Here is a 23279-nt window from a genome sequence, read left to right on the forward strand (position 1 = left end):
ATCCGTGTACCAGACAAAGCTCTTTCTTATTGTTGGGATGTTATCTTGCGATTTCCACTCATCTCTGGAGTAGAAGTCAACAGAGAATGGCTTATTGAATACGAACTCCGTTCTCATTGTGTCGGAGACCATTTCGAGAATAGCGCTTGGGTTTACAGCTTCAGTGATGGCGCCATGGCTCGCGTTAGACGCGCCATTCCTCCACAAGCCAGCAACCATCAGCCGATAAGCTGACTTACGCGCTTCAGCTTTTATATGGACATCAAGAGGTAGAAGTCCTAAAGCCACCTCGAGGGTCGCTGAGGGACTGCTCCTGAATGCTCTGGTTACAAAGATTGTGCCAAGCCTTTGTAAGCTTTCAAGCTTGGCTTTGGCAGTTACCTGATTCACCTTTGTCCACCAGACTAATGAACCATAAGTGATTTGAGGCCTTACAACTGCTTTGTAAAGCCATAGTGCTATATGGGGTTTTACGCCCCATGAGATTCCTGCAAGTCTCCTGGACGTCATGAGCGCCCACTTTGCTTTGTGCAGGATATTATTAAGATGATCATTCCACGTAAGCTTATGGTCTAGAGTCAGTCCTAAATATTTGACTGTCTTTGACCACTCCAGCTGAGTTGATGCGAGTTTCAGCCTAGAAAGAGACTCTAGGTTCTTTTTTCTAGTGAATGGTACAACTACTGTCTTAGAGGGATTTACTTTCAGTCCCTCTCCCTGACACCAGTTGTGTACATGTTGAAGGTTGGTATTCATGAGAAACACGGTTGACATAAAAGGTGTGCTCGATTTAGAAATTTATTTAAGAGATTAAAAAAATCCAGTTCATTTAAAGAAGTTTCGTCAGTGTAGATCAACACTCAAGCGTATGGTTAAACAGTCTTATGATAATTATGAAGTTAAATCACAAGAATCACTGTTGAATGACCCTAAAAAGTTTTGGAGTTTCATTAATTCAAAAAAAATTTCCAAAATAAATTCTGTGGGTCAGCGGTTTGTCTGGGAAAATGAAACGTTTGATGATGGTTTGAGCGCAGCGACTGGGTTTGCTCGATATTCCAGTTCGGTGTACGACCGCGGGGAGTTCTTGGATCCAGGCATGATTAATAAATTTCCTGTCATGAATGGAGTTAATAATTTTAATTTACGTTCCATTTCTGTTAGCGAGGTTTCTGCCGCGATTCGAAAACTTCTGTCTAAGCGTTCATACGGGCCTGATTTGATTCCCAATTACATTATCAAAGGTTGGTCAGAATTTGTTGAGAAACCGCTCTCTCATATTTTTAACCTGTGTTTAGCTAACAAGTGTTTTCCGGATTGTTGGAAGAACACTAAAATAACTCCAATATTAAAGAAGGGTAACCGATTTGAAATCCCCAATTATAGACCTGTAGCTATTTTATGTACTCCAGCTAAAGTGTTTGAACTAATAATTTTTGATCATGTATCCTTTCATATGAAACAATATATCAGCAGTCGTCAGCATGGGCTTATGCCTTCGCGTTATATATCAGATTTGCAGTTTAATGAGCATATTGTCAATACGGTCAGTAGGTCCCTCAGCACACTTGGATTTATAACTCGAACTTGCAGTTTGTGTCAATATCAACATACTTTTCTAACTCTTTACAAGTCATTAGTTAGATCAAAACTTGAGTTTGCAAGTATTGTCTGGTCTCCACATTCAGCTTTGTATATTGAAATGATTGAAAGAGTTCAGAAACGTTTTTTAAGAACTTTGTATTTTAAGGTATTTGGATTCCGTATTTATCCTATTTACTCAGTCAGATACGTAGATCTCTTGGAGATGTTTTAGTTCCATCGTTTGGATGTAAGGAGAAGGTCACAAGCCTTGTTTTTCATATGGGGATTCTAGATTCAGACATATCATTTTTTTAGTTTTTGTTGAAAGAAGACTTTTAGTATTTTTTAACACTGATTGGGTTCAGAAACTCCACATAACATTTATTCAGCAAAATGTAACACTTTTTTAATATTGATATAACTCGACTAATATTTGACCAAACACCTTTTTAAAAATTTGTATCAGCACACATTATAAAAAAATTTTTATTTTAAAATATACTAATGCTAGACACTTAATTATACCCAAAAAGTTGCTTCATATTATCAAGAACATTTAAAATTTCAGCTTTACATCTTGATTATTACCCGAGTTATTCAAATGTATCCTTTACAAAACGCTGTAAAATGTGATTTTTGGAAAATGACATTTAAAGTTTTGTTAGTTTTTTTAAAGAAACAAACTGAAGAAAATAAACATAAACTAACCTATATAAATTTAATTCAATAAACAATAATTTTCTACCATTAGCACTAACAACAATACTTTCTTACCATAGGCCTACTTTATACTGAAAATAATGTTTCATTTAAGCTTACATAAGAAATCATGTTTTTTTTGCTTAGAGTGGAAAGTAACATTATTTTAGAACAAAAAAACAAACACATAAATTACATGCCTCAAAACTCTCCAGCTCCATACATCTGTCCTTCTTTTTCTTGAATCCTCTCCTCTTCTGAACTTGCTTTAATTTTTTCCTGTAGGTGATGTTTTTTTCTTTTTTTCTGGCCGATGATAGTCGAATACGGGATTTGTCCAACCTTTTGGCAATCAAAGAACTAAATTTTCCTAATTTGATGCCAAATGTTTTTTGATAATTGGAACACATGTTTAGGTATCCTGTATTATAGACACTAATGGCCTCAAATAGGCCTGTTTCAAGTTTTATTTTTTAGGCGTACACGTTCTTCGAACATTTAGACCATATGACATTATGCAATGCCTCATTAGCATTTTGAGTTCTACATGGCAGACATCTGGTCAGTCGGGTTTCTGAGGATAGTCATATATAATGGTACCATTTTAGCTGCTGTTGCTTCTGATAATGGGGTTTTGATTCGATCTTTGTGTGATTCAGCAATGACTCGCAGAAAAACACCAGGATTCCTTTCCCTGAGGACAGTTGTGATGCTGTGGATTTGTATCAGTGGACTTGCAATGGCTTAGTGTAGCAAATATTCCCTGCTTCATCTTTGATATATCACCAGCATTTTTTTATATTGTTTCTGTAATATGCCATTCAAGGTAACAAATGTTTTGGCGTCGCCATCTGATACGAGGGTGGTATAGCGTAAACCAAAGGATTCTGACCGAGAAAAGAGTCGATGCGCAGCCTCCACCTCCACGCCTGGTGAAGATCCGACATAGTTTTGGTTACATGTTGGTTTATGTACTTCGTACCAGTTTTGGAAAGTGTCAGGGCAATTTTTAGTTTCTCGCTTCATTTTCTCGCATTGGTTGCAAAACTTAGAGAGTACTTCAAAGTCTATGATTGTACCTCTATACAACAACCAATACTGTACTTGGAGGTAAATCCCCTTTTTTGCCAAGTACCATCACAACTGACAGTTATGTCTATGATGTTACTTGGGTTGTCAATTTCTCCATAACATTTCTTTACTTCATTTCTAGCGCTGATAAGCGATTGGTTCACTTTTTGCTTAAAAGACTGGTGTAAGACTTTTATGAGAATAAAAAGTCTTGAAGTTCATGGGCTTCATATTCGAGGTCATGCAAAAGATATCTAAGGCCCTGTGACCCTTCCCCATTGATGTAAAAGCTTTTACTACTCTACGAGTTATATCGAACACTTTTTGGGGGGATTCAATATTGGTTAGTGTAGAAGAAGTCGGAAGCGTACTTACAACACCGCAAGTAGAACATGTCATTTATATGGGATTTCCCATATAAATGACAGAGTTTGACAGACTCTTTTACATAGAGATTAATTTTTTTTTTAAGTCGTTCTTTCAACGTAATATAAGAATTTTATTTAATTGTCGTTTTACCGGGGAGGTAAACCTTAGCGTAGGGTTCCCTTATAATTGGACTTCATGCCTGTAAGGGCTACCTTTTGCGAGAATTTACAGATTTATAGTACATATTTTAGTATTAATTATTGTATATTTATGAATTGTTTTAGCCATATATTATTTGTTTTATTTCATTTGAAAGAAAATGTTTGTACATTCCTGCAATAAAGAGTTTTATATTATATTCTATGTCGTCAAAAACCATGATAATATGGTTTGGCTTCGTTGAGACTTACAACGGTGGTATTGTCATCTGAAGGGGAGTAATATCTCTATCAGAAACTGGTATTTGGGTTGATAAAGTGATTTAGAAAAAAAAAAACTAACATGCTCTCGTAAGCAAGGCCATTAGGATCAAACAAAAAACTAAATAAAACAATTTGTTTTCCGGAATTAGAAGGCCTTGCAAAAATACAGCGTATAGAGTTTGGTAGCAGAGGTCCGTGCTTGCATTTGTCTCCCTTCGAGGTCACCTCATCCGCCTCCACATTCTTTTGGGGGTAGAGTCAGTAGCGGCTAGGAGATTTTGATTTCACATTCGGAGTTGGAATCTGAGAGTTGATACTCTATGGGGAAAACGGCATAGAAGAGGAAGTTCAATTCATTTGGAGGTTGGGTGGGGGAATCCAGGTTGAAAAATAATTAGCATTATATCACTGTAAAAGATATTGTTTAAAATTTGAACAACAGTTGAAATAACCGATAACAATGGTTGTTGTATTAATTAAATCTGTATTCAAATTTTTACTATTGTACCTTATATAAACATATGTTTGTAAAATAATAGTTAAAAAAAATTAAAACCCTGTTTTGGTTCTGAAGGGTTAAGCAATACCAGACACTTTTTATTGTTCAGCACAAGCAAGTTCCTCAGTTTTTGTTAAGGTTAACATTCCTCTTTTTATAAAATAAATACTTGGGACAATTCCATCAAATACCTCTCCACATACTGAAGATATCCACATACTGAAGATATCTATTTTTTCTATCTACGAATTCTTTCTATTATCTTAACTGTAAATTAGGTGTTTAAGCACTTGCAACAACTTGTGCATGTTTGCACAATGTATTCCATATTACATACAATTGGTTAGCTTATCTTATTATTCAATTTCAATAAGGAGCATCAACGTTTATTGAATAAGTATGTTATATAAAGCTTGCAACGTCAAACAGATTTTTGTACAAGAGACAAATTCTCTACACATTACCAAGCCTTCAGTTCTGAGACTGTTCCTAATTATATGTATTCTCAAATTACTTTGAGCTATTTACAAACTTTCCTGAGCATTTCGCTACCTGGCTTTCAATCATCTTATACAAAATTAAGATTCCCATTAAGGCATACTATAATAACAACTGAGTACTGCTTTGTGCAGCCTCGAAGCGCAGGGCTCAGTGATTCTGGGGCCGGCTATAACGAATCATAGCACAGTAACAATATGTTTGACTGTAATGTAGGACAAAACAAGTCAAACTATAGAGCCTTGCATTGCTCAGTCAATAGTTGAAGTAAACTTAAGTATAAAATTATATAGTAATAAAAAACAGGGAAATAAAACGATCTTATCGATACAAAATATTTAATATGAAACGTTAAATACTCTGTATTAACAAAACGTCTTCTATACAAACACTGCTTATCTAAACATACAAATTAAATTTTTATTTATAAACATTATTTTAAATAGTAAACACACGGTGTTTTACATTTAAATTAGTTATTAACAAAGTAGTACTTTGTAGTTTAAAAATATATTACGGATTTAATTAAACTTCCAATACGGTATATAAAAATATGTACGGTGGTGTATTCAAAGAATACCAGCGTAGTGTCATGGTACTCAAATGAAACCTAAAGGAATCATTTCTACTTCAGTTTTCATATCGCAGCCTTCTTTCTAAACAACCACGAATACATTTTAATTAATGAAATCTTAGAATAAATAAATAAACACCATAATGATTCGTGGAATAGACAGACAAATATTACCACTACTTAGTCAAATTGTTCATATCCTAAACTAAGAATATATATTCCCAATATTGTAACTCTGCTAGTTAGTTTAGTGTTCTCTAGAGTAATAATGCATGTTCAGTTTAACATTTAAAGATAACAGTCGTTGTGAAATCCATCTTTCTTCCGACTAAGCCAGAACGGATATTTTGATTTCAAACACTTTCCAACTTTTGTAAAAAAGTCTAGTCTATGGCAGGAACAAAGTACGTGAAGATGTATCAATATTGTATATTAAAAGTTATGACTAACTCCTTTTGATTTTAGATATATATATATATATATATATTTCAAAGTGTAGTTACTTTCTACAGAAGTAAACTGTTCTTAAATAATTAGAAATAAAATAAATTACATCTGATAGTTTAGTTTATTCACTAACATTTTTGAGTATGAATACGTGTTTCTAACATATGAAAGAAAGTTACATTTAGTTATTGTTTTATCTATCCTTAAAATTATTATTATTATCCAGGTATAATCTTATCTGTCATAATAATTACTAAACTTTATTCCACTGTTTGAAGCAAATTTTATCAATGTTATTTTTCAGTATAAAATTAACGGTAATGTACTTGGATCATTAATATGTTATACACTGGTATTCTAAAATGTAATGGTTTTTGTACTATACAGGTAGATGACAACAAAAATTAAATCAAGAAACAAAAATGTATGTATTCTTATTTAAAATGAACATTATCTCTGCTTACTAAATTAATGCTTTCACAGCTGTAAGTTACTTGCTGTAGAACTAATTGTGATATTTTGTAGCATTTTTATACAATAAGAGGCAGTTATTTTAAATGTTAACAAACACATGTTACTTACTGCACACACTTATTTGTACAATAAAGTTTTCAATTCTCGGTCACTTAAATAACACATAATATGCCTTTTCACCTCATTTGGCAATGTTATATCAATTGTAGCACTCATTTTTTCTACCGCTAAATCTAACAATTTATGCCTAACTTTTGCTCTCTGAAATGTTCCTCTCAAAAATGAGGCATATAATGGAAACTCTACATCCAAAGTGGGAGAATAAATCGCTTCTACCATGGATTGTTTCATAGAAAATTTAGGATCCCTGTATTTGGAAAACACATCATAGAGATTATTGCTGCCAATTTTCTTTTTTTTCATGTATTTCAATTCAGTTAAGCAAGTGTTTTGAAAATGAACTAGTTCACCATAAGATTTGAGGTCTGACACAACTTTACTATTCAAATTTAGTTCTAAATTAGCACAGCAAGTTTTTATGATTGTTTCTAAAAACAAACCTGGCAGATCTACAGATTCCTCTCTATATTCTACTGGTGTTTTCCCTTTATAATCTTTTATATCATCCATGGTAGCCCCGTAATCCAGCAACACTCGAACACAGTTACCTTCAGTGAACCGTAGATGATTTATAGCCACGTGGAGGGGCGTTTGTCCTTTTGAGTTTTGAATATCAACTATAGCTCCTCTCTCCAAAAGCTTTCTGGATAATGACTCTGATTTATTTTGAGCAGCATAATGGAGAGGTGTGTTCCTTTTCTTGTCACTCAAATTTACTTTAGCTCCTGAGGCAAGTAAAGGATCAACTACAGCATCAAACTCGTACAAGACTGCTAAATGAAGTGGTGTTCTATAACACTTATCTCTAAGGTTTACAATTGATTTATGGATTAAAAGAATGCTTACTTCAAAGTTTGTACATAAAATTGCATAATGGAGAGGGGTACTCCCTCGATTGTCTTTATTATTTACATCTGCTCCTTTATCAATTAATGCTTCAACCAAAGTCTTATTGTTTGCCAAGACAGCCAAATGAAGGGAGGTTCTGTTTTCAGCATCCCCGACATTCACACTTGCTTCTTTCTCTAACAGTAGTTGAACTATTGGTTCAAATGATCTTGAAACACCAATATGCAGAGGACTTTGACATTTGCTGTTTTTTGAGTTCACACAAGCTCCATTATCTATCAATGCTTTGACCAGATCATAATCCCCATTTGAAACAGCAAAGTGAAGAGGACTGTTTGTGTCTCTGTCCTTAAAGTTCAACATAGTTCCCTTGTCCAACATAACACTTATTACTGGCCTTACCGCTTTTCTGTACAGTGCAAGTTGAAGTGGTGACTTAGTTCGCTTATTTTTTAGGAAAACGTCGGCACCATTATCTAACAACAACTCAATTACAGATGTTCGGTTGTTCAAAACTGCTAAATGTAGAGGAGTAAGACCTGCATTGTTCTTTATGTTTACACCTGCTTGCCTTTTAAGTAGGAGCTCAATACATTCAGAATAAAACCCACGAGAAATGAGTACATGGAGAGGAGTATTTCCTTCATTGTCTTTTATATTTACTTCCCCACCATAATCTAATATAGTTTTTAATGATTCCAAATCATCCTCTACGTGATGAAAGGCAGTCCTTCCTGTATTATCTCTCACATTTACTTCTGCTCCTCTTTCCAACAGAATGTTAACAGTACATAAGTCACCCTGGACTGCCATAAGGAAAGGTGTAAACCCAAAAAAAGTCTCTTGCCTCCAGTAAAGCTCCACTATCCAGCAATATCTCACATATCTCCTTTGAATAAGCAAGATGAAGAAGTGTTTCGCCGCCATAGTTTTTCTCATTTACTTTGGCACCTCTTTTTAAACTTGTTTTAACACCATAAATAAAATCCACTTGTGCTGCAGTGTGTAAAACTGTATTATCTTCCCCGTCTCTCTCATTTATATTGGCACCATGATTTAACAATGCATCAAATATATCTTCATTTATTTTTGTAGCAGCCAGGTGAAGTGGTGTAGTTTTGTTACACTTTAAGTTCACGTTAGCACCTTGCCTAAGCAATAACTCAACACCAGCTTTAAAGTCTCTTTTAATAGCACAGTGAAGAGGTGTCTCACCTTCATTATCCCCGATATCCACCACTGCACCTTTGTTGAGAAGTATTTGTGTAATATCAATGTACTGTCTGCAAATGGCGATATGAAGAGGACTTTTACCTCGTTTGTCTTTGCAGTTCAAATATGCTCCTTTCTTTAACAATACCTCCACTCCCGATACATAATGTATGTAAACAAAATAATGAAGGAGTGGGAAATCATGCACTTCATTTTCAAAAACAAATTCTTTGTCAATAAGAGTTTCAATCATTTTTAAACATCTTCTTTTAATTATTAATTCAAGAGGAGATTTCAACTTATTTACTAGATTTAGATTGCCCCCTTTATCAAATAATTTTCCAAAAATAGTTGCATTGTTTCTATAGACAGCCAAATGTAAAGGAGACCTTCCTCTGTTGTTACAGATATTAACGTCTGCTCCCCTCTCCAGCAGTAGATCAACTGCAGGCTCTGAACCCCTCCAAACTGCTTTGTCCAGAAGTGTTCTGCCGTATTCATCTTGGGCATTTATATCTTGACCTTGATTTAATAATGCCTCCATTTCCTCCATCAAGGAGATCTGAATTCTTTCAGGAACCATTTTCATATTAAAATATCAACTAGACCACTTTTGTATCTATTGAAATTTTCCTTTTACTATTTTTAACCGTGTGTAGTGTACTTAATTATAAGTCTGAATTAAATTATTTATAAAGGTACAGTTGTGCTGAATTGGCTCCAGTGAGACAGGTTACTATGTTTTCTTAAGGCCTGAAACAAAGCGGAAGTAAGAAGAATTTTGCATTATTTATAATTTTATTCAGAGTATGAAATGAAATCCAACATAGGTAATTTAATACTAAGCACATATACATAATTAAATTATGATCACATTTAAATCAAGGAAGTTTTGATCTGATCATAAACATAGATTATTTTATACAATATGTAAAACATAGTTATTTTTTTTAACATGAAAGAAGTTATGAAGAAGAAAAATTATTTAATTCTTCGGATAGTTAAGTAAATATTCAAAACTCAACTCAAACAATAGTGCTAAGCAACTTCTGCCATAACTCGAACTATGACTCTGTAATGTAGTAAGGTTTAAAAATATTGTAATTAATATATCACATTGAATGTTCTATTGTGTTGTAATCAATATAATATCATAATATAAACCTTACAAATACACATATTCCTGTTTGTCACTCCAGTAGACTATGTTGCAAAAGTGTACATTTTAATAAGTAGTTCTAAATAAAATTATGTATCCATTATTTAATTTCAATAAATGAATGTTAACTTCAATATATAATAGTTTTAAATGATTGATAATTAATTGATGTTTTGACTTAATTGACGATTCCACAACATAAATGTCAAATTCAAATTCAAACAATGCTAAAAGTCTGGTGTCAATATCAATATATACTGGTTGAAAATGGACATGATCGTTTTATAAAGTATTTCATTAGCTGCAAGAGAGTCCTTTGCTGGTATTTAGAATTATAATGATAATAGTTCAGTGCAGTGCCTTACCAATTTTGTTCATACGGAAAGATTCTTTGTATTGGTTTTAGCTTAATTTATTATATTATTAACAGGTTCAATCATTATAAAAGTCAACTGAGTACAAATATAAGTTATACAGCCAGAGTTAAAATGTTCCATCTGCAGTAAAAAGGTTTTCTCTAATCTCTTTTTGTTATCTATGATACCAACTTTATTCAAATATTGTACACCCACTCATCACATCACATATTCCAAAGCAGGGGAAAACCAATAGGATTTTAATGGATGGTATACTCTTTATTTTTTGATAATATAACTTGAAGACATATAATTCTAAAGAAAAACTACAAATCGTATCTCAGCACGACAAGCTGGAAGAGCAGAAAGATAATATCCAACCTCTACTCCAAGATTTGTAAAGCTTCAGGCAAGCATCTTTGTTGATAAAACACAAACAACGCTGTTTAAATGTTCAAAGAAAAATTTCATCAGTTGTCCCCAATCCCTATAGCATTATCAAATATAAATTACAGTCATTACAGTCATAACCTGGTAGCCTGAGTGGTTAGCATCACCTAGGAATCTGGATTTTAATCCTAATGTGGCCATGACATTTTCACAAACAAGTCTGTGGTTATTAAACTTTTAATTGAATAGGACTGGCATAGATTGGATAATCATCCAAATAGGCTTTCTGGGAGTCAAAAGTTACATTGGTAAAGTTATCATATTGCATTATTGTAGATATTTCATTTTACCATTACCACCATAATTCACTTTAAGAGTTATCCAAATATGTTAAAATATGAAAGTTGTTTTATTTTGTAATAAAAAGAGAGGAGTTTGAATTACAGAATGAGGTAGACAGGAGTCTATTCTACTTGTAAGTGTCAGTTTAGATGAGATACAAATATATAATTTGAAATAGGCCTATAATTTAGAAAAACAATTTTTAATTTAATGCTCAATATTTTATACTAGCAGTTCTTGGCAAATAAGCTCACATTTTGTTTAATTCAAACAGAATACAATTTAATTAATGTGAAGATAAATTATAAAATTTTCAAAGGTCGAGAAACACTTTCATACTGCGAGCAAATTTGCATTGTATAAGCGCACAACCATCCTTTCAAAAAATGAATTCCCTAAGAAATCAATATTCAGCCTATTAAATCCGTGTTTGATAATTGTTTAATATGGATGTGCCATGATTTTCTATTTATTATTTAATATTTTCCCCTTCCATCTCAACCCCAACCAAAAACTAATGCGACAGATGACTAATTTCTTTTCAGAAGAAATTTTTTATTGATTTCAGGAAAAAACTAAGTTCTAGACTATTATATACACCATCTTTACCTACTGTATATGGCATACTTATCATTTAAAACATCAACACCAGATATTGGAACATTAAAACCAATATTTTAATATTATTGCAAAAGACTTAAAATTTACATATTATTATTTACATTTATTTATGCTTCACGAATATTTCCTGAATTAATAGTGATTTATTATGCTTCTTTTTATTCACTGAAAATCTTGTACGATTTTTACGGTAAAGTAAATAGCTCACTTTTTATGTTAATCAATCTGAATTAGAATTTTTAGCATTTACCCTAGCTATGATATGATAATATCATAGAATTGATTATGCCTAACCATATTACATAATTCGACAATTTTTGAGGTACCTAAAAAAATGATTAAAAATTAATTACCAAATTATGATTAATTGATAAAAAAACTTTAAATTTGTTTAGCTAAACTAAAATGTTAACACGAGATTTCAAGGTGTTGTAGTGTTCCAAACAGTGCATAAAATCACAGTAGCTATTGCCATCTGGTGGCTGTGTTACAGCAGAAGAGCACCTATCTCAGGTAGTATGACTATGTTGCGCAATATATTTTTCAGTTCCAAAAACATTGATTTTAAAAATATTTTCATCTCAGACTTTTTATTATTGAAACAATCTAGTAATTTCTTGTCGCCAAACACCCACAAGTAGACCCTTTTTTATTTTTTAAGGCAAAAGACTCCTAGGTTTTTATTGCTCGAGATAGTGGATACAAGTCTTACTCAAATAATATTGCAGTGTCATAATTACAGGGATACTCAACTCTATTAGTGAATATTACAACTGCATAACAATAACTGAAAAGAAATGTTGCTTTAAATTAATTAAATAATATAAAATTTATCCATAACGCACAATGGGCCATTTTTAAGACCTTGAGCCGAAGAAAACAATGAGAATAACACCTTCTACCACTCATAAGGTATTTTCACTTCATTGGCAATGATCTTCAGAAACATTGAGAGAGAGCTCAGTTCAACCAATAGAGATAATTTAAAAAAATAAAAGTATTTCCAGGCTGCTTGTATTTACGTTATATTTGTACAGTTGTTTTTGTTTTTTATATTTAAAATATAAGGTCACACTGATGTGGGGCTTTCTTTCTGAAAACCTGGCATGGGGCTCAAGAGTCCCATGCCTTACCATTATCCTAAACCGGCACAGGGCTCTTGAGCCCTATGCTTTATGTTTATATGATTTGTACGGTGAGTTTAACCCAGCTGTACGTCCAACAGACATCAAATGTACAACATTTTAGAATAGCTTTTATTGCTCTTTTTGTACGTTATAAAAAATATGAAAAAAGTTGTACACTAATCAAAGTGTGATGATGAACGTGGCAGAGATAAATTTTGTGATGCCTTGATTTGTGATAGCTTAACCCTATGCCAAAAGGTTGTTTGATGCCTGAAGGAGATGGAAAACCTTTACCTTTCACTAAATGTAGCTTCAAAACTATTAGAAGTGAATACAAAGATATAATTATGTTACATGACTAAAATAGTAACATATTTGTTACTAATAAAAAACTTCCAGTACATATTTACAATCAAACTGTATGAAAAAACTTGTGCATCATAAACAGAAGGTATTTTAAAAAGATTTTAAAATCAACAAAACCATTCCATTACTAAACATGAACTTCAATAAATCCGATCCCCATTTTTTCAAAACCAATATTCATAACTCCTATGATCTCAAATATTTGAGAATAATGTTCTTAACCCTTTGCACTCTCCTGGCCTGCATTGCAGAATGTCCAATCACTCTTGTAGCCTGCAATGCATCCAGCAGATCCAGGACCATAACTCTGATTTTAAATGGTTTGGTTTGTCCATAAGCTCTCGTGTCCTGCATTGCAGGCAAAATCTATTTTTCTCTTCCACTCTCCTATCCAGCATTGCAGTCAACGCATGACTCATTATATTTAATTTTGTGTAATTAGTTGTAGTGTATCTACGTATTTCAAGTCATGTTAAACTGAAATAAAACTAACCAATTAACAAAATTTAGCTGTTTTCAATAGCCAAAAATATTTTTAAATTGAAATATTAACAATTTATTTGACAGTTTCTTTCTTGCTAGATACATATTGTCAAGTTTACTTAATTTACTTGTGTTTATAGACCTATTTTGTCATAACTCAGCATAAAATAGTAACAAGGGACAGTATTGATAACTATTAATGGCCGGTCAGATGTTGGGGTTCAAAACAATGTAAGGAAACAATGACGCAACACTTGCAACACAGCTGGCTTATCAGTGACTAAGGGGCCAGTTCTATTTACGTGATATCTATAATAAGCCTTTTCTTTTAATTATATATATTATAAGTATAATTTTTTACTTTTATATGTTCATTTTATTGTCAAAACTGCCATTTAACTATTTCTGCACATCTGTTCATTTTATATGTTATCTATAAGTCTTTTATTTTAATATAAATGTGTTTTTATATGTTTTTTCTGTTATTTATAGATTTGTAATTAAGTTTTAAAACCATATATATCAATTTACTAAACAAAATATACATTTAAACAAATGTAAACACTGTTTTTCCTTATAACCTAACATATTTGTTTATGGTAGTTTAAAATTATTTCACGGTAAAATATAATACAACCAAGATACACAAGGAAAATTGATTACATTACAAATATAATACAAAAAAAAACAATATTGATAGAATTTTTGTAACCTTTGTGTATTTAAACTTTAAATACCCTTAAATGTCAGGCTGTGGAATGACTGGCAAAAATAAATAATAGTTGTAATAGCGTCACTGGAGCATCTAGATCCCAGCTGTGGAGGAAACCATGGCCGCCTGCAATGCTGGATAGGAGAGTGCAGAGGACAGCAAGCAATAAAATAATTCAGAGCTCTTGGGAATCCGCCATTGACTGCAATGCAGGCAAGGAGAGTGCAAAGGGTTAATTATTCACTTAAGACCTTCCATCAAAGGAACAAAGTTCTCTCTCCGTATCAGTTTGGTTTCTGGCCCAATTTCAATACTTCGTCTGCCATAGCTTGCACCTTGAAACAAATCCTGTCCTCCCTGGATTCTAGTGAATAAACACTTGGTTTATTTTGTGACTTAAGGAAGGCTTTGAAGTAGTTGGTCGTTTAGTTTTCTAAAACTGACTGTCATTTTTAATAATTAAATGTTACTTATAGGCCCTATATAATTGAAATATTACATTACGAGTATTATTTGAAAGTATTTACAGCTGTTGATGTATATTATTTAAGTTGACTGTTCAAAATAATTAATCAGTTTCGATTGATGTATCGATGGTTGTGATTAAGTAATATCGTTTGCCAATTTCGATATAAAATACCGGGTCCGCTTATCGTACCCTACCCAACAAAAATAATAAAGAAGTCAAAATGGTTGCATTTCACTTTAGCCACTTTACACTATTTTCTAGCTAAGGCAAAACTCCATTCTCATTGATCCATTGTTGTGCGTCTGTTCTTATTAACGGTAGCTATAAGATTAAAGGCCGGAGCGGCAAATCACGAATTTGACGTTATCAACGTATTTTGCTCACCCTCCTGAACAAAAAATATATATAGTATTAGAGGGTGCAAATGACAAATAACATGATTTTAGGGGATATATTCATAAGTAGTTAAGTTTCTAATGTTTTAATGTTCAGTTTGTGTGTTGTGTCTGGATAATCAATTCAAAAACAGCAATTGATAACTTCATCACCAATATAGAACCCAATAGTTTAAATGTAATTGGGGCAATCACTCATATTTCTGATCATGATGGCCAAATAATGGAATTGTTAGATTTAGAAATCAAAAAATATTACTCTAGTTAGAAAACAAGTAAGAAAATTGATAAAAGTAACATAGACATATTTCACAAACAATTAAGCTTAGAACATTGGTTAGATGTCTCTCAATCTACCATTCCCCTTAAATATGATAGTTTTTACAATATATTTAAGTATTACTTTTGATGTTAATTTTTCCAAAATTGTATATTACAGAAAAGTTGGATAGTAGAAATAAATGGATTTAATGATGAGTTAAAACTAAAGCAAACTGAAATAACTTATTTGGAGTCTCAATTTAGAATATGTAAAGATAACGAATTAAAATTATTAATCAAAAGTAAAAAGCAAGATCTACGAAATAATGTAATTAGTAATAAACAGTTATACTTTGAGGAAAAAAATTATGAATTCAAAAAATAAGATTAAAACTACATGGAACTTAGTAAATTTAGAAACTGGAAAATAAACTGTCAAAAAACCTACACAAACACTAAATTATTTCATCTGGTCACTACATAACTGATCCATCTGTTATATGTGAAACATTTAATGAATTCTTTGTGAATGCAGTTAAAGATCTAGTAGTCCCAAACATTGAGCACTCGGCAAAAGCTACTTTATTAAATGTTAGTCAAGTCAACACAAAATTTCAATTCAAAATGGTAACAGAAAATGAAATTGCAAAAATAATAACATCCTTCGATAATAAGTACTCTTCAGGATACGATGACATTCCTATTACAATTATAAAGGCAGCTTTGCCTTTTATTTGTATTCCATTAACTCATGTAATCAATCATTCCCTAATCTCAGGTATATTTCCAGATAAATTTTAAAATAGCCCCGAGTTATACCTATATTTAAAAAGGGTAATTTAGAGGATGTGAAATGTTATAGACCAGTATCGGTACTTCCAGTATTCTCAAAAATTTTAGAAAAAGTAGTATATAGTCAATTTTCTAATTATCTCGAAACTAATGAGCTATTAGATAGATAAACAACAACATGGCTTTAGGTCCAGTAAGTCTACTACAACGGCAGGAGTTGAGTTTATTGAATCAATAATTGAATCTGTTGATAGAGGGCAAAAAATAATTGGCATTTTTCTGGATTTGTCAAGGGCCTTCGATAGTGTTGAACACAGTAAGTTACTGAATGTACTTTATACTCTTGGAGTGAAAAGTACAGAATTGACATGGTTTAACCCTTAAAGCGCTAATCTAAATTACTGTCAAACGCTAAGACATAAAAAAATATTTTTTTTTTAAATTTTCCCAATGCTAATTTTTGTTTCATATACCTTGGGTATTTACCTTAATAAGAAAAAATAATAAACATGTAATATTACATATTTTTGAAAATTTTATACGCACGAAAATATTTGAAATTTTGAATAAACAGCATTGCAGGATAGTGTACATAGTAACACTATTTGACAGATTACATTACATTTATACAGGTTATTTATAATGAGTAAATTGTAACTGAAGTTCCTGTATAGATTAGTACATAAAATAAATAAGTTCAACACAAACTTTATTTATAGATAGCCCTACAAGGGAAATGAAAACAAATATTGTACTTATAAACCTTATTTATTTAGAATAAATAAACTGGACTTGTATGGTGCAACTGGTATAAAAAAACAAAACAAATAATTGAAAAAAATATTACACAATAACATACCAAAAATGCACTCATTTGTCAAAACTTGGATCATCTGGATTAGCCATTATAACAAAAAATTATACTAAATGTTAGTAAAAACAATTTTATAAGAATTGTATAAGATAATAGTATAAGAATTACAACGGACTCATTCAAAACACTTTGTTTAACAATATAACCAACATACGACCAACACACACGTAGTAAACAGCTGAATGAAAACGAACGCGTCTGTAGGCGTATGCCGCGTCACAGGCCATACAAAAAAATGGCGGCGATTGCTTTTCAACCCGAGTAGATACCGTTACAAAGTCCACCAACGGTGACAAAGCGTTTTGTCTAGTCCTGACAGTCGAAAGGAACATCGATCTGCTCTCTTACGGAAGTTTAAACAACTAATTCTTCGCCATTTCATGAGTAAAGCTTTTGCGTTTGTAGACGTAATCCGCGTTTAAAGCATCGGCAGTTCCGCGTCTTTAGGCGTTAGCCGCGTTGGAAAGGGTTTAAATCATACCTGTCAGAAAGAAAACAATTTGTTGAAATTAATCATTATAAAGAAAATGTAAAAGTTAGATATAAGGAAAAATAATGCTTCTCTCGTCTTTTAACTGTTCAATATGGTGTCCCCCAGGGATCGATATTGGGCCCATTACTGTTCCTATGCTATTTGGAAGGTCTACCTGGAATAGTATGGGGCAATGATAATAAAGTTTGCCTTTATGCAGATGACACAAACATAATTGTAACTGCGGAAAGTGAAGAGCAAATAGAAATTTCCTCTCACATTGGCTTGTCGTTGGTGAAATAGACTTTTTGGACAGTAAAAATCTCCTTTTGAATTCTAGTAAATCTAATTTTATTTCCTTCTCAACAAAGCAAGCTTAAGAATAAATTACGGCCCACAATATTTGTCGAAAATAAGATACTGGACCAAGTACAAGAAACTAAATTTCCTAGGATTAGTTATAGATGAAAACTTAACGTGGGATGAGCATGTAAATCTTGTTATGCGCAAAACATCAAGTGGCCTTTATGCTCTAAGAAGAATGGCACTATCATGTAACATAGAAACATTAAAATCTATTTACTACGCCTTAATCCACTCCCACATTTCTTATGTATTGGTATATATGGCACAACAACAAACGAAATATGGGACAGAATCTTAATCCAACAAAAACGGGCCTTAAAAGATTATGCTCCATTTGAAACAATCCGACTCTGTTAAACATATATTTTCAGAATTGAAGATTTTTTACAGTGTACAGCTTATATATTTTTGAGACAATAAAATTCATACTTTTAAATAATAAAACTACAATAGGGAAAAATGTACATACATATAATACTAGATCACATCGACAAGTTGAACAACATAGATTGTGTTTTTTCCGGAAAGAAAAATTCTTTTAAAGGAAACAAATTTTTTTGACTGTTTACCGCAAAATATTAAACAAGAGAAAAATCCGAACAAATTTTCTTAAATCATTAAAAAATTTTTTAATAAAATCTGCATTTTTACTCAACTGAAGAGTACTTACTCTAAGAAACCATTGAAATACATTGTGCTTTTCCCCCTTTTTCGTTTTATTCAAAAGAAAATTGTTAATGACTACTCTAATAGAACAGGTATGAAAGTTGGAAAGAAGGTGAAAAACACTTAATTTTAATATTTTATTTGTAGGCTCAATGTTTTGTATGATTGTTTGTAAAACCTGTATTTAGAACTAATGTTGTTCTGGCCCGAAGAAGGGGAAAACCCCTAAACTAATCTGCACGAACCTAGTTAAGAATGTGTAATTTTGTGTATAAAGAGGTTCTTGTTTTCTGTTTTATCTCATTTGTTTTTATTGTTCACAGACATTGTAAATGTTTAAATTAAAACCAATTACTTTGTTGACACTATTTCTTGTACGATATGTACATTTTTTATGAAATAAAGATGTTTGATTGATTGATTGATTGATTGAATCTGTTTACTTGAATATTATCTGCGGCCAGGACTGATAGCAGCCTGATAACGTATCTGGTATCTGAGTTCTCCAGGGCATGAGTCAGTGCTTCCCAAGATATTGCGTTCAGTAGATGAATCAACCATCCACTAGTTCGACCAACCCTAGTGAATTGTGTGTGTCGGAGTGTTTAGTAGGGCACGTAAAGAGTTTACGTTTTAACCTAAAGAAATTATTTCCTTTTTAATTGAACATGGAATTTTTAATAATGAATGTATTTGTTCGTTGTGCGGTCACGTGTTGTTTTTAAACCGGGAGACTTTGTTGTTTCGTTGCGATAGGAAAATTAGAAAAAGTACGTTAGTAAAAGAAAGTTTTAAATGTCGCAATTTTAAAAATTCTACTTTTTTGTTGCTGCTGCTCAGCTATATCCGCCAACACACTAATGGTAAGTGTTCTCTGTTAATATCCATCTATATATTTATGTTAGAGTTTTTCATGATTTATTAAGTTTTTTTCACTTTACAAAATTGCCTTGATGGCCGGAGGCACTCGTCTCATTTCGATATCAAGTAATTATTTGTAGCTCGAAATTAAGAAAAACATTGTTAATTTGGATCAAAATACTGCTCATTTCAGTATTATTTTTCATTTACGTTTGCAAAGATAGCGGCGCAACCGATGACGTCATCATGAGGTTGAATCATGGTCACAAAAGGTCACGTGACGCTCGACGTGGATGTAGAACATGGAAATATTACTCCGCGCGTGAATAGTTGCTTAATTTTTTATGTTCTAGAACTTCGTTATTTCTTATTTCCACCCCATCAAACCTTATACTTTTTTTGTTCTATAGGACGATTCCAATAAGTTAATAACGTAAAACTCGTATTTTTCCGCTCCGGCCGTTAATATGATAATTACCATTTAGGCTTTCCAAGCTTTTATATCTATTTTACTAATATCCTACAGATTTACTTTCTTATTGTAAGTTTAAATTTTGAGAAATAGTGTGAAGTGGCTAAAGTAAATAGTTATCATTTCTTTTCTGTATGATATATGTTTGTCCATCTCAACACAGGGCATCTCAATAATTAAATTAAAATAGATTAGAAATGTTACAAGCATACTCAAAGATAGGTGGTATGACATAGCCTACTCCCATTTTTCATAAAATAATTTAGACTTAACTATCCTTTAACCCTCTAAGTGGCAAGCGACGTCTGAGACGTTCTATTTACGCCGCCGTGACGTGGCAAGCGACGTCTTAGAAGTCGCTTCACATTGCCGCTTATTGCTAGGCAACCGATAATTATTTTTACGCCTAGTTTGCACAGTTGCGTTCACCACTAAATTTCAAATACATTTCATATAGTATCATCAACATCACGATGAAATAATCAATAGTACTAACTGAAATAATCCGGTACTTTGGGATTATACCGACCACACCCAGACATGAATCGTTATTTGACATTTTGCTTCTACTGATTACTAGATTGGCGTAAAACAATATTTCGTCAATATAAAACAGGAATTGTCTTATCGCAAACCCCTCCCCATCCTCAGACAGAGGTCAAAGTCGAGCGGTCTTGTAGATAACGTGATTGCAGAGTCGCGTCGCTTTGTTGTACTTCCGTGTTTTACCTCTACATTTCTCCAAACACTAAAATTCAACAAAAACAAACATTACCAAACTAAAACTAAACTCTTTATTGAAAAAACACTCAAAACTTGTTTTTATTCTTGATCACATTCCGCCACCCAAAATGGTGCTGCCCCGCGTTGATGTCAACGAAAGAAAAACATCCCTCGAGATAGTACCTATCAGTAAAATATCAAATTCTAGAGGGGCTGATCAGAAATATAAATTGAATTGTAATGGAAAGGCAATTATGTACCGTGCAAATCATGTGATGCCGCTCGGCCTGCCGTAATCGGGATTCTCGAGAAAGATAAGATAACAGAGACAACAATACCGATTACAATACCTGGAAATGCTTGTAAGTTTTTAATTTTGTAATTAAAGAGTTGTTTTTTCGTTCTATCATGTTTGTTTTTTCGTTCTATCATGTTTGTTTCTATAAATTTATATTTTTGTGTTCTTCATACTGATGTGGTCGGTATAATCCTAAGTTTTCTCCCGCGGTCTGTTTTTTTACTGAGGGAAAGGGGGGAAAAGGCAAGTAACTTCTAGCGATTCTGACTAGAAAAAGTGTTTTTTCTAGATTCAGTTTTTCCCATATAACTTTTACAGTGTTGAAAAAATATAAATAGAAAAAATTGATTATTGAAGTTTTTTGTTTAGAATTGTTAGAATTAAAAAGGTTGCACATAATCTCCTAGGAATGACATTTTTAAAGTTACAGAACGTAAAAATGAAAAGTTTGGTGGAGAAAAAAGTTTTTTGAACATTTGTGTGGAAAAAAGCGGTTTTTTGAACATTTGTATGTAAAAAATATATACTATGTTATTCACTATGTTATTCTGTATTTTATTACGAAAAAATTGATATATAACAAGCATTGCTCATATTAGAATTTGCATTTTATTTTTAAATTATAAGATAGTCTTGCTTGACTCTGAAAAATAGCCCGCCATTCCAGCAACATATTACCGCCACTTAGAGGGTTAACAGAGCATGAGTTAAAACGAAATCCTACCACAATTCGAGTTTGCAAATTGGTTACAATATTCTCTCAACGTTGAAATCCAACTATGTTACCATTGCAATACAGTAACACGAGCAATATTTGTAATTTTCACGGCCAATAGTCAAGTTCGTATCAAAATCACACTCACAACTATTACACAGGTCCAAATACACAGTTACTTTCGATGCACAAACTAACCTTAAGTAAAACAATGCACTACAATTTTTTTTTTTTCTTTTTTTTTATTCTGTTTATAATAAAGGCTCGGGTATAATCCCATGCAGCCTCGTGGTTCACTGTGTAGTTAAACCTCTGTGGTAATTTAAATGGGAAGAATTAGTTATTATTATAAGTTTATGGTTTAATGTATTGGACATATATGTTTTGTGTACCTATACTGTTTGTGTTTGTAAATAAATAGCGGGATTACTATGGGATTCTATAGATGGATATTCAGGATTTGTGGAGTCTTCCCGCCAGGGGTCCTTCAGGCATTCCTAATCCGAAATATGGACCACGGATATAAAGGCCAAAACCAGGATACATATATGTATTGTGTTTTGTTATTAAATGTATTTGTTTATGGTCCTGAGAAAGTTATTTATTTCTTTATATACTTTTGTGTCTTCTAATTTCATTAAATACGTTAAGTTAATATTAGATATTGATGTTAAATTTTTAATTACCTTAAAGCACCGATCTCTTGCATATTCGTAGGCTGGGCATTGTAAAATTACATGGTCTAGTGTTTCTCGTTGAGCTTGAGTGCAGCTTAGACACAATGGTGTGAAATATTTTTTAATATTATATAATCTAGCGTTTACCTTAGCATGTCCAAACCTTAATCTAATTATATTTACCATTTCTCTTCTGTTGAAGTCTGCAATACTATACCATCGATTATGTATAGTCGTTGTCTGAATTTGCTTATACCATTGCGCTTTTTGTGATAGTTGGTACTCCTGTTCATTTTCTGCTGCAGACTTTCTCCGTTGGTAGGCTTGGGAATCATCTGGTGGAATGTAATTAATTATTTGTTATCTTGTTGCCGTTTGTTATTGAGTCTTTGGCTAGGCTATCTACATATTCATTACAATAAATACCTGAGTGTCCCGGGATCCATTGGAATGTTACATTTTTACCACTTTTAATAACTTCATAGATAATACTTACTGGAATGCCTTCTCCTTTATAGCTGTTATAGACTTTATCGAGTGCTTATATAGCTGCTTGTGAATCAGTAAATATTACTATATCTTGTTGTTCTATTGAGTTAAAGGTCTGTGTTGCTTTTAAAATAGCAAGTAGTTCAGCTGAGTAACTGGAAACCTGATTTTCTAATGAAAACTTACCTGTGATGTCCAGCTCTGGGACATAGTAAGCTGCACCTGTCCCCAATGTGGATTTTGATCCATCAGTGTAGAAGTGCAAATGTTGTTCATAGTTGTTATTGATTAGTTCCAAAAAGGTTTGTTTGGTAATTGTGCTATTGCTTACCTTTTTTGAAGTATGTGGATTGTCTATGTTGTGCTTAAATTTAA

At 32.5% G+C, this 23279-nt stretch overlaps 2 protein-coding genes across 2 annotated transcripts; both read right to left on the minus strand.

Annotated features, from left to right (window-relative positions):
* Positions 1-5466: 5466 nt before the first annotated feature.
* Positions 5467-8626, minus strand: LOC124363147 (serine/threonine-protein phosphatase 6 regulatory ankyrin repeat subunit B-like). The gene has a single exon (XM_046818287.1). It carries the CDS (start codon positions 8543-8545, stop codon positions 6755-6757), a length of 1791 nt encoding a protein of 596 aa, XP_046674243.1. The 5' UTR covers positions 8546-8626; the 3' UTR covers positions 5467-6754.
* Positions 8623-21947, minus strand: LOC124363711 (ankyrin repeat domain-containing protein 65-like). The gene is made up of 3 exons (XM_046818974.1): positions 21748-21947; positions 8753-9571; positions 8623-8639 (listed from the first exon to the last, which is right to left on the minus strand). Exons 2-3 carry the CDS (start codon positions 9405-9407, stop codon positions 8623-8625), a joined length of 672 nt encoding a protein of 223 aa, XP_046674930.1. The 5' UTR covers positions 9408-9571; positions 21748-21947.
* Positions 21948-23279: the final 1332 nt, after the last annotated feature.

Source organism: Homalodisca vitripennis, chromosome 5, assembly GCF_021130785.1.
Source record: "Homalodisca vitripennis isolate AUS2020 chromosome 5, UT_GWSS_2.1, whole genome shotgun sequence".
NCBI classification, from domain to species: Eukaryota; Metazoa; Arthropoda; class Insecta; order Hemiptera; family Cicadellidae; genus Homalodisca; species Homalodisca vitripennis.